This window comes from Panthera leo, chromosome B1 (assembly GCF_018350215.1).
Source record: "Panthera leo isolate Ple1 chromosome B1, P.leo_Ple1_pat1.1, whole genome shotgun sequence".
NCBI lineage: Eukaryota > Metazoa > Chordata > Mammalia > Carnivora > Felidae > Panthera > Panthera leo.
Genome location: NC_056682.1, coordinates 43431509 through 43444275, shown reverse-complemented (window position 1 = coordinate 43444275; position 12767 = coordinate 43431509). Strand labels below are relative to the sequence as shown.

Sequence of the window (12767 nt, the reverse complement as noted above, 5' to 3'; positions counted from 1 at the left end):
GTACCTCATTCACAGCATTTCTTAATTTTTCATGACTATTTCTTAGTTCCTTGATCTCTGCAGTAATAGATTCTCTGCTGTCTTCTATGCTTTTTCAAGCCCAGCAATTAATCTTATGACTATTATTCTAAATTTTTGCTCAGTTATATTGTTTATATCTGTTTTGAGCAATTCTCTAGCTGTCACTTCTTCCTGGAATTTCTTTTGAGGAGAATTCTTCTATTTCATAATATTGACTAGTTTTCTGTCCCTTTTGTGTTTTAATAGTTTGCTATGAGTCCTGCTCCTGCAAGCACTACTATATTAAAAAGGGGTCATAATGCTGTCCAGGGTCTGGCCCTTCAGGAGGTATTTTTGGAGTGTGTTTCATGCTGTCTGTTGTTGAGACTCTGGTTGCTTTATCTCCCTACTTGTAGTGGTGGTTTGGTCCTTCCACCACATGTGCTTTGATTTGTTGAAGTATCCCTGGAAAAAATTTTTTTAAAAAGGGTGGTGGTGGTGGAAGAGGCCTTGTCCCATAGAAAGAGAGAAATTACTGAGGTGGGGTAAAGGAAAACAAACAAAAAATTGACCAGGCAGAGAATCAGAGAAACTATAGGGCTTAGTCCATAGAGAGAAAGAGGAACATAAATAAGGAGATACAGAAGAGCTATAAAAGGAATAGATTCAAAATGTCTGCTTAAACAAACCAACAACCAGAACAATCAGACTAGAGAATGGAAGAAATAAGAGGAATAAAAGGAAGAACACACACACACACACACACACACACACACACACACACACACGCACACACACACACAAATAAGAATTGACCAAGAACCAAATCAGAGAATGTAAAACCACTCGATACTTGATATTTGATGGTGCCTTGGAACCAGTGCCTGTGCTGGTCTGGAGGAGGGACTGTCTGGTTTGGTCAGTGTCAATCCTGCTCTGTTAGATACATAGTTACCAGGAACAGAGAGGCATGGTTTGGTGTAGGCAGGTCCTGCCTCCACTGTGCGCCCACTGTCTGTTCCCTGAAACCCTGCTTTGTTGGTGATGGGGAGAAAAATGGTGACACCCCAGTCTCTCCTCCCTGGACCAGGGGTCCCAAACCAATCTGTTCAGATCATCCTCACAGTGCAACATGGGCAGGAGCAGGCTGGTTTTGTTCCACTCCATAGTCTCCTGAACTTCCTAGGTGCTTGACTGGGATTCAAACCTCGATGTCTGAAAGGATCCCACTCCATGCACCCTGGTTCCAGAGAAGTGCCACTCTTCCCAGCCCACTGACTAATGGCCTCTAGTTCCTCACAGTGCTGACTGGGCGCAAGTGGACCTCTATGTCCGCTCCACCATTTCCTGCACTTCCCTGGCACTCGGCTGGGATTCAAACCCCTGTGTCTTGAAGGATCCCACTCCATGTGTCCCAGTTCCAGTGTACTGTCACTCTGGGTACTGTTACAAAGGTCCTCTGTGTGGCAGGGGCCTGCAGGGTCTTTTGTCTTTTGAATGGCTGTTTGCCTTCTTCCCACAGCACTCAAGGGAGAGGATTGCTCTCTCCAACTGCACCTGGGAGCTAGCTATGGAACCCAAGGCTGGTTCCCCTCCTCCCCAGGTGCTTGAGTAGGGCGGAGAAAGCCTCACAGTTAGAAATTGGTTCTTTCTCTGTTTTTTCCATTCCTTGGTTTGTGGTTTTCCTCTTGTCCAAATATAATCCTACACTTCCACAACCTCTCTTTCTATTACTTTTGTCTCTCCACAGAAGGGGATCCCTCCCCTCCATGCCTACACTGCCCTTTTTCTCTCTCCCGGTTCGCAGTCATCCACCTATGGCCCACCAAGTTGTCCCTGTGGGCCCCTAGAGATGTTTCTGTCACTCCATTGCCCAGATTCCTGGAATTTCCAGTCTTCTGGCCTCAATACTGCTGTGCTTGAGGGATGAGGGAACTTTGGGTCCCCCTACTTCTCTGCCATGTTGACTGACTCTTGATACTGATGAATCTTAAAAAACCTTATTTATACATCCAGTGCTAAGTTCAATTTATTATAAAAAATTTTTTCAAATACTATTTTAAAGAATAGAAACCTAAAATATGTTGTATGTGTATTGTGTTTGTATAGTTGAAATATTTGGTTTGGTGTTATGGTTGTCATATAAAAGAATTATAGCCTCAGAATACCTAGGTGGCTCAGTTGGTTAAGCATCCAGCTCTTGATTTGAGCTCAGGTCATGATCTCATGGTTCGTGATTTCCAGCCCTATGTTGGGCTCCATGCTGACAGTGTGGAGCCTGCTTGGGGTTCTCTCCCTCTCTTTCTGCTTCTCCCCCACTTTCTCCCTCTTCTCTCTCAAAATAAATAAGCTTAAAAAACCCTCTCATTTAAAAAAACAATAAGAGAATTATAATTGTAACCTCATCTTGATAGATATATTTTAATGTTTATTTATTTATTTTAGGGGGTGGGAGAGGGTAAGAGAGAATCCCAAGCAGGCTCCATGCTCTCAACTCAAAGCCCGACATTGGGCTCAATCTCACAAATTGTGAGATCATGACAGCCAAAATCAGGAGTTGGATGCTTAACCAACTGAGTCACCAGGTGCTCCTGATAGATATATTTTAATAAAAAAAAAGAAAGAAAGAAAACTATTCCTACCTTTTGCCCACTAAGCTTCTAATTTCCATGTGGTGTCTAAGATGTGGTGCTATGTATATTATCATTTGTCTGATATGTATAATGGCTGTCTTATTTATTGACCTGACTATTCTCACAATAGTATAATACTATTTTATGTTTTATAGCAATTGGTAAAAAACAATTACAAATTAATATTAGATATGTCAAGTTTTCTAACTATTCTCTCGGATTATTTATTCAAATCTTTGTTATAATATTGGGAAAGTTTTGTGGTTTTCTTCATGTGATGTTGAATATACTTTGTTAAAATTATTTCTTCATATTCCATTGTTTGTTTTTAGTGTGATTAGGGATCTTTCCCTATTTTTTTTTCAATATATGAAGTTTATTGTCAAATTGGTTTCCATACAACACCCAGTGCTCATCCCAAAAGGTGCCCTCCTCAATACCCATCACCCACCCTCCCCTCCCTCCCACCCTCCATCAACCCTCAGTTTGTTCTCAGTTTTTAGGAGGCTCTTATGCTTTGGCTGTCTTCCACTCTAGCCTCTTTTTTTTCCTTCCCCTCCCCCATGGGTTTCTGTTAAGTTTCTCAGGATCCACATAAGAGTGAAACCATATGGTATCTGTCTTTCTCTGTATGGCTTATGGGGATCTTTCCCAATTACATTTAATGTGTAGGGAAGTTAATAATATTTGCACATTCATTTCTGTTTATATAACTTACTAAACTATAGAAAACTTGGAACAGTCACTGGAGACCTCAGAAAAGTCGTTGTTTTACTAGCAACAGTAGCAGTAAGTTAGCCCTAGAGAAAAGGATATTCTAAATCTGCCCTATAAAAACTTAAAGATAATCCTTATCAAACTGCTTTGCAGGTAATTTAACTGTCTCCCAGCACAAAGTATAGCAATCTTTAAAGGGAAACTATAAAATCTATATATTCTACAATATCAATAATATCCTGCATAAAATTCTTAAAAATAAGGAAATATGCCAAGAAGGAGAATTATGTAACCTATAAGGAGAAAAAAATTAGTCAATAAAAATGTACCCTGCAATGTTTAAAATGATATAATTACCTGATAGGAACTTTTTTTTTAATATGAAATTTATTGTCAAATTGGTTTCCATACAACACCCAGTGCTCATCCCAAAAGGTGCCCTCCTCAATACCCATCACTCACCCCCCTTCCCTCCCCCCCCCCATCAACCCTCAGTTTGTTCTCAGTTTTTAAGAGTCTCTTATGTTTTGGCTCCCTCCCTCTCTAACCTCTTTTTTTTTTTCTTCCCCTCCCCCATGGACTATAAATATTCTCATGGAGTTAAAAAATATTAACATAATAATAAGAGAATGGGAGATATAATTTCTAGAGATGGGAAAATATAACTGAAATGAAAAATTCCATCAATGGGATTAACTGCTCAACAGACACAATAGAAGATATCAGTAAATTTAAAGATAAACCAATAGAAACTATTTATTTATTTATTTATTTATTTATTTATTTTTTTTTTAAACATTTTTTTTCAACGTTTTTTATTTATTTTTGGGACAGAGAGAGACAGAGCATGAACGGGGGAGGGGCAGAGAGAGAGGGAGACACAGAATCGGAAACAGGCTCCAGGCTCCGAGCCATCAGCCCAGAGCCTGACGCGGGGCTCGAACTCACGGACCGCGAGATCGTGACCTGGCTGAAGTCGGACGCTTAACCGACTGCGCCATCCAGGCGCCCCAAAAACTATTTAAATTGAAGGAAGAAGATTTAAAAAGATTGAAAAAAAAACCATGAACCAGTATTCCCTCTTTTTTCTACTTCATTATTCTCCATAAGTTTGTCGTCTATATTGCTGATTCGCTGCTCTGCTTTACCCATCCTTGCCGCCGTGTTATCTATTTAAGCTCAGTTACAACATTTTTAATTTCATCCTGACTAGCTTTTACTTCTTTTACCTCCACAGAAAGGGATTCTATTCTATTTTCAACCCCAGCTAGTATTCTTATTTTGATTCTACATTCTGATTCAGACATCTTGTTTGTATCTGTGTTGATTAAGTCCCTGGCTGTCATTTGTTCCTATTCTTTCTTTTGGGGTGAATTCCTTCATTTTGTCATTTTGAAGAAAGAAAAAGAATTAATTAAATAAAAAATAAATTAAAACTAAAAAATTAAAAACAACACAAAAAATCAAAGGAAGGATGTGAGCTCCTAGGTATGTTTTGGTCTGGTTGTTGAAAGAAGCTTGACAGAACAGAGAAAAAAGGGAAAGAAAAAGGAAAATGTTTGAAAATTTAAAAAAATGAATACAGTAAAATAGAACAAAATGAAATGATGAAAGTAAATAGGATTTAAAATTTACAAAAGTAAAAAATATACTAGAAAAAAATTAAAATATTTTTTATAAAAACGGAAAATAAAAATAAATTTTTTCTCTTTCTGTATTCAAGAATTGTTGCAGGGAGTATGGCTGGAGTTGCAAAAGATGAGTCTGCAAACAAATTGCAGTTAAGTGAAGGTTCTCATACTCAAGTTAGAATGAGGCCCCAACTCCAGAATGCAGCTTCTTTTTATTAGGATAATTGCTAAAGACTACGTGCATAAAGTCAGCTAAGCAAGTGTGTTAATCAACCTAATGGTTTTGCTTTTCAAGGTGAATTTTGAGTTAATTGGTTTCTATAACACTAGGAAGGGTCAGGTGTGAAGGAGGATCTGGCCCTGGACAATGTTAATGGCTCTAGGCATTCCTTACCAGCCACAGCCTCGGTCAGCTATGTAAACATATCCTAAGGCCTTGCACCTTCTCCAGCCCTTCCCTTTTGAAGTCTTTTCCTTTGATGCTTCTCTCTTGCATCTCCCACAAAGAATAAGCAAAGAAAAAGAAAAAAAAATTGAATAGATGTACCAGCAAACAGAATGAAATATGATTGAAATTACATCCAATTTTCCCTAGAAGTCAAACTATGAAGCAGTTTATAGTCCATAAACTAAGCAGGCTGAGAGATTTGTGGTGTTCCTCTAGAGTGCAGTTGACCCATTTGGGCAGGGCTTGGTGTAGCGGCTTCCTTCTCCACTAGACAGTGCTGCTTAGTTTATTGGGGTGGATTGTTGTGGTGCACGTAGGCATGTATGCGCATGCACGGGAGGGGTTAAAAATGGCGTCACCCAGCTACCCAGTCTCTAGTATCAGAACTCTGTGCTCTCACCCACTGGCAATCAAGCACCCCTCCTTTGTCTCCTGCTTTCATCCACTCCCTGCCTCTATGCTGTCTGTGACCAAGCGGTCAATCTGCCAGGAGGCACCTCCCTCCTGAGTTTTATCTCAGATGGGGCTGTGTTTCCAAATCCCTTACTTCTGAGGGCCCTGCGGCTTTGACCCACTCAGAACCTCTCTGGGAGAGTCTCACCGAGCAATGGCCAGGTGCTGGCCCACCATCTGGTACGTGTACATGACTGTGCTGCTGCATAGCCCAGAGACTGTGGCCAGGTGTCAGCCTGCCCCAGAAAAAGTTTGCGCAATTATATAGCAGCAGCATTTCAGAGGTTGTGGTGAATCCCAACAGCTATCTGGTGCCAGGCTTTACCCTTAATGTCCTTGTTCCAACACAAGCAAATGTGGTTATTCTCTGGGGTCTGCTGGGAACTTTGCCTTGTAGGGAGGCCACACAGCCTCTACCAGATGTCCTCTCAGTAGGAGTACTGCCACTCCCCTTGTGGCCTGAGGACCCCTCGGACCTCACTGTCTGCTCCTGGGGATTCACCCTTCCCATCAGAGCTCTGCCAGGTATCAAACTGCAGAGTTTCAGACTCTGCACTCCCTGTTTATAGTGTCTTAATGGAATTTAAACCCTCTCCTTTCTCCTTTCCCTTTTTTCCTTTCTCCCTTTTTTGTTCAGTACACTCTTTCTGTTTCTCTCCAGCTGCTTTCAGGGGTTATGCTTTCTGTACTCTCCCCCCTGTCTCCATCTTCTCTCCACAAGCAAAAATAGCTCCTTACCCTCCATGGCTTCTCTCTCCCCTATTTTACGTCTCCACGCTGCATACCTGCTGAGTTCTGTGGTTCAAGTTGTGCAGACTGTTGTGTTAATCCTCAAATCAGTTTTCTAGGTATGCAAGATGGTTTGGCGCTGATCTAGCTGCAGTTCAAGGATGAGAGAGGCAAAAAAAGTTCCCTGCTGCTCTGCCATCTCGGCCCCCAGCCTGATTGGCTATAAATCAGAGGTTCCCAAAATTCCCTCAATTAATTTGCTAGAGTGGCTCACAGAACTTGGAGAAGCATTTTGCTTACCAGATTACTTTTTTATTATAAAAGGATATAACTCAGGTACAACCAGGTGGAGGAGATGAATAGGACAAGATATAGGGAAAGGGTGCAGAGCTTCCATGCCACTCTCTGGATGCACACTGTCCTCAAATCTCTACATGTTTACCAGCCCAGAAGCTCTTTGAAACCTATCCTTTTTTTTCTTTTTCTTTTTTTGTGAAGGATTCATTACATAGGCACAACTGATTAAATCATCAGCCATTGTGATTGATTCAACCTCTAGCCCTCTTTCCTCCCTGAAGATTGGCACAGGCACCTGGAATCACATGGATTCCACTGGCAACCAGCTCCCATTCTTAGGTGACTTCAAAACTTACTTATTTCACATAACAAAAGACACCTTTATCTCTCTCTCAACACAGGTAATTCTAAGGGTTTTGGGAGCTGTAAGCCAGGAATTGTGGGTGAAGACCAAATACATTAGAGAAATATGTTTTGATCATCTGAATGACCAAATACATATTTCTTATAAATCACAATATTGCAAACAATTAAGTGATAACTTTTTTCTCTTATTCCAACAGCCCTGCAAACCCCCATTCTAGTTTCTGTTTTGATGAATTTGACTACTTTAGATACCTCACATAAGTGGAGTAATACAGTATTTGTCTTTCATTTATGGCTCATTTCAGTTAACCATAATTTCCTCAATGTTCATCCATGTTGTAGCATGTGATGGAATTGCCTTCCTTTTTAAGACTGAATAATATTCCCTTGTATGTATGTACCACATTTTGTTAATGTAGTAATCTGTTGATGGACATTTGGGTTGTTTACACCTCTTGGCTCTTGTGAATAATACTTCTGGGATCACAGGTGTGAAAATTTCATGTTGACACTCTGCTTTTAGTTATTTTAAATATGTACTCAGAAGTGGGACTACTGGATCATATTGTCATTCTCTCTCTCTCTTTTTTAAAAACAACTTCCAATACTGTTTTTCATTTTCACAGTTTTACAATCCTATCAACAGTGTTCAAGGATTCCAACACATCTTCACCAACACTTGTTTGTGATTTTTTTTTAAGTAGTAATCCTGATGGATGTAGTTTGGTATCATTGTGATTTTCATTTGCATTTCTCTTATGACTAGTGATGTTGAGCATCTATTTATATTCTTATTGGCCATTTGTATATCATATTTGCAGAAATTTCTATTCAAGTCCTTTGCCCATTTAAATTATCCAATTTTTAAAATTATTGTTGAATTGTGTAAGTTTGTTGCATATTCCTGATGTTAATTTGTTATCAGATATATGACTTACAAATCTTTTCTCCTGTTCTGTAGATTACCTTTTCACTGTTGATTGTGTCCTTTGATGCACAAAAGTTTTTAAGTTTGTTGTAGACCCATTTATCAATTTTTATTTTTGTTGTGTGTGCTTTTAGTCCAAGAAATGATTGTGAAGTCCGGTGTCATGAAGCTTTTTCACTGTGTTTGCTTCTAGGAGTTTTATAGTCTTAGGTCTTATAGTTAGGACTTTAATCCATTTTGAGTTAATTTTTGTACATAAAGGTCTAATTTCATTCTTTTGCATTGGATATCCAGTTCTTCCAGCCTCATCTGTTGATAAGACTTCCCATTGAGTGGTCTTGGCATTCTTGTTATTAATCATCTGACCATATCAATTATATATTATTGATAGCAATAACTGAATAAATAAATGGAGATAAAAGAAAATTCTTCCTTATAGTGTAATCAATATAGAAGGAATAATGGAGTAAAATAGTTATGAATGGATGCTCAAACTAGTGGGTGAAAGTTTTATGAGGACCCAGATACTTACATAATCTAACAACTATCTCCTCACAAATTACTTATTAATTACAAATGGAAGCATGTGGAAAAACCTGGATGACAGCAACTTAACCAAGTGATCCAAAAATAACAATACAATATTAGGACAAACTGACAACATGTATCTCCTAAGAAGGACAAGTTCACTTCTGTGAAGTATTTCAGCATAAAAATACATGAACACACACACACACAAACTCAAACAGCTTAAAGGTGGTGTGACAAAAGCTGGGGTAATGGATACCCTCAACACAACACTTCCCCCCCATATACATTTAAGCCATGGGATTAGATCCAAGTTGTTAAACTGAGATCTTAGAAACTGAGAGATGTTTTATATTATTTTGAGAGGTAACATAGCAGATGGGCAAGGTCAAGGTCTCTGAAACCAGATCTCATAAGTTTAAATCCTTGTTCCATCACTTACTAGCCATTTGACTTTGACAAGTTAAATATCTATGCCTTGGGGTCTTCGTCTATAAAGTGGGAATAATAATAGTCCCAACCTCACAGGGCTGTTGTGAGGATTTAATAAATAAATCTATAGAAAGTGTTCACAATAGAGACACACACCTAGTAAGTACCATAAAGGTGTTTACTATTTATTTATTTATTTATTTATTTATTTATTTATTTATTTAAGAAACCATCAGTTTCTAACCTAAGTATCTGATGGCCTCTTGAAGTACAAAATCCCTTGGATTAAAAATCAAGCAAACAAAACACAACCCAATCCTGGAGTAGGGCAGTTGGGAAGGTGCTCATTTGCAACTGCAAATACTTCAAGCTATGGCATGTCACTGAACTTGGAGATAGGAAGAGATGTGCACATTCAGCTCTGGAGCTATACTACGTGGCTCCAGGACACCACTGGAAAGGTCTTATTTTCATTAGAATTTGAGTGTGTGTTTCTGAAATTGAAAACTAAGTTTTCAGGTGAATATTTGAAATATTAAAATTTTTCTCAATGCAAATACTGTCAGCCTCTGTAGCTTAAAAAAACCCAACTATTTGTGGGTGTGTTTGTGTGTGCATTAGAAACCAAACTATTTGATTTGTAGGATTAGCTCTGTAAATAAATAAAATTACACTAGATCAAAATGCAAAAGTAAGCTTGATGATCCATCTGATAATTTTACTTTTCACGAGAAAATAGTTTTAAATGATCATTTGAGTTTTTTAAAATGATCCTAGGTGTGCACTTCCAATAAAACGTGCCATTGTTTTGAAGGCTACCGGCCTCCATTTTGTGAAACGCGTGGCAGAGAAGCTTCTAGTTTGCCTGAGAAACAGGGCAAGTATCTAATATCTTTACGTATTCAGTTAATAAATTATCAAAGTGCTTATCTTCACAAAAACAAAGTTAGATTTCTATCACCTAGAGGCCAATATTTGCAATTAAAAGGTAAATAGACTTATTTTCAAGAAATGAAAACCAAATATATCTTCTTAATCTTGCTCTTCCAATATTAACTCTCAATATCATGATTGAAACTGACAGTATCTTTTAAAATTTTTATTTACTGATGTCATTGACTTTTTCCTTTAGACTATATTGTAAATTTGTTGGATAACCTTGCAATTACATGATCCCACTTTATATATTGTTGAAGTTTTTGGTCCAACTTAGAGTGCTATAGTGAGATTTTGCTACAGCTGCTGTATGATGTAGAATACGTTGGAATTTCCTGGAACTTGTTTTATAATGTTTTAGAATGAGAGGTTGTAGAGAGAGTTCTAAGTATTATATAATTATATTATTATTTTTCCATGTTTCTTGAATAACAACAAAAATTGGTTTGCTGCAACTTGAAAATAAAAGTAGATGGTTTAATTTTTTGGCTCTGATTTTTAATGTATTTCTATTTTAGGTTTAATCATGGAAAGAGCTTTTAGGAAGGCTGAAAAGAACCGGTGGCTTCTAGGTTTCTACATTGCTTTGCCTATTCTCATCATAGCAACCATAATAGCTATTGTTTCATGGAAGAGTTCAAAAAAGTGGTTCACCAAGGAAGAGGAATCCTTGAGTAGCGAGTAAATTGAATTTGTGTTCTGAAGTTAAACTTTAGTACCATTTGACTCTAGCCATATATAAGGCAGTATCATGAGCAGCAACTATACTTTACATCTTGCAGGGATTTTGAGTACTACATAAATATCTCATTCAATTGTGTGAGATCGTTTGAATATCCCCACTTTAAAGATGCAAAAATTTGGGAGTGTAGTTTAAATAATTTGCCAAAGTCATTGCCTTGGAAATTAACAGAGGAAAAACTCAAATGTATCCCTATGTATTGCTTTCAAATACTTAAGTGGTTCTCAAATTGTGATCTGTGTTACCTACAGGAGAAGCACCAGAAATATTTATTAGAAATGCAGATTTCTAGTCCTTTTTCTTTAATGTTCACTTATTTTTGAGAGAGAGAGAGGGAGTGCACGGCAGAGGAAGAGGGAGATAGAGAATCCAAAGTGGGCTCTGCGCTGACAGCAGAGAGCCTGATGGAGGGCTTGGACTCACAAACCATGAGATCATGACCTGAGCCAAAGTGGGAGGCTTAACCGACTGAGCCACCCAGGCACCCTTCTAGTCCTTATCACAGATTACATATTTCAGGTTTTGTTGCTGTTTCATCTAAGAAATAACTTTAAAAATATTCTCTGGGTAAGGTATTCAGCAAGTTTATAATTTAGCCTGTAGCATATTTTAATTTTTTTAAAAAAAGTAATTCAAACACAAAATCAGAGAACATGGTGACATACTCATTTGCCCATCAGTGGAAATAAACAAATGTTAATATTTTTCTTGTTTCTTTTATGAGATAAACTATTGCATTTATGGCTGAAATCCCCTTCTAGTATTATCTCCCTCTCTGCAGAGAACAGCCTCTACACTGAAAGTTGATAGGTATTAAATATTTTTGCTTACATATGGCTGTATCCATGTGCCTTATCTGGAATTATATATTAATACTTTATTATTTGGAATTATATATAATTTTAAATATTTCACTTTATAGATTTGTTTCCTCTTCTGATTTTGCTTATGTGTTTCTTTTTCCCTTTTTATTTTTCATGAGCAGTTTTCTCAGAGGTTTTTCTACTTTATTGATAATTTGAAAAATATAACTTTTGGTTTTGTTGAGATCTCTATATTTCCTTAGTGTTTACTATCCTTAAGTTTTGTTCTTTTCCTCCTTTCTACTCTGTTTATCTTTGCTCTATTTTAATTTTAGCTTTCTTGAGTCTAATGCTTTTCTTAAAAACTAATTTTCAACATTTTTTTATTTCCAACATATACTTTTAAAGCTAAAACTTTCCCCTTTATATGATTTAATGTACAGTCTTCAGTTTTTAAGTTTTATTTTTGAGAGAGAGAGAGAGAGAGAGAGAGAGAGAGACAGTGTGAGTGGGATAGAGGCAGAGAGAGAGGGAGACATATTCAGTTTTTAATGTACAGTTGACATTGAGTTCAAAAAGTTAGAAACTTGTAGTATGATTTCTTGTTTAAATTATGAATAAATTGTAGTCTTTAGCTTCCAATTATAGATTGATTTATATTGCTGAAAAAATATTTTCCAATTTCATTACCTTTTTGGGAGACTTGTTTCTATGATTTATTCTTAAATTTTGGAACCAGAATGAAAGTCAATTTTTGTATGGTTGTATGTATGCTTCAATTATTGTGACATAACATGTTTGTTGTTTTCATTTTGAAAACAAACTTTTTAATTATGTTGTTTCAAATCATTTTTTCACATGTTGGCATTCCCCCCCTTCCCCATAAAATTTTTCAATATTTCATGGCTTTCCTTCTGATTGTTGACACTTCTGCTTTATATATTCTGAGGAAGTGACTAAATGCATAATGTTCAGTTTAGTTGTGATTTCTTGGCATATTATATTTTTATCATTAATAATTTTATCTTAAATTCTATTCTCACTGTTTTATATTGCTATGCCGACATGATCTTTGATATTTAGGCTTACCTAGTATGTCTTTTCTCATCCTTTATTCTCAATCT

General features: G+C 37.3%; 1 protein-coding gene across 10 annotated transcripts in view; it reads left to right on the top strand.

The window, feature by feature from the left end:
• The window catches only part of ADAM32 (ADAM metallopeptidase domain 32), a 170946-nt gene that overhangs the window by 136853 nt on the left and 21326 nt on the right, over window positions 1-12767 (top strand). For 5 of the 10 annotated variants that reach the window (XM_042934791.1, XM_042934789.1, XM_042934788.1 and 2 more), the window contains 2 exons: window positions 9940-10039; window positions 10617-10779. The exons of 4 other annotated variants lie outside the window; for them this stretch is intronic. In XM_042934791.1, coding sequence (XP_042790725.1) covers window positions 9940-10039; window positions 10617-10779 — 263 coding nt within the window. Of the gene's footprint in view, window positions 1-9939; window positions 10040-10616; window positions 10780-12767 lie in introns of those variants that run through there. One more of the 10 variants, XM_042934795.1, reaches the window with a different exon arrangement.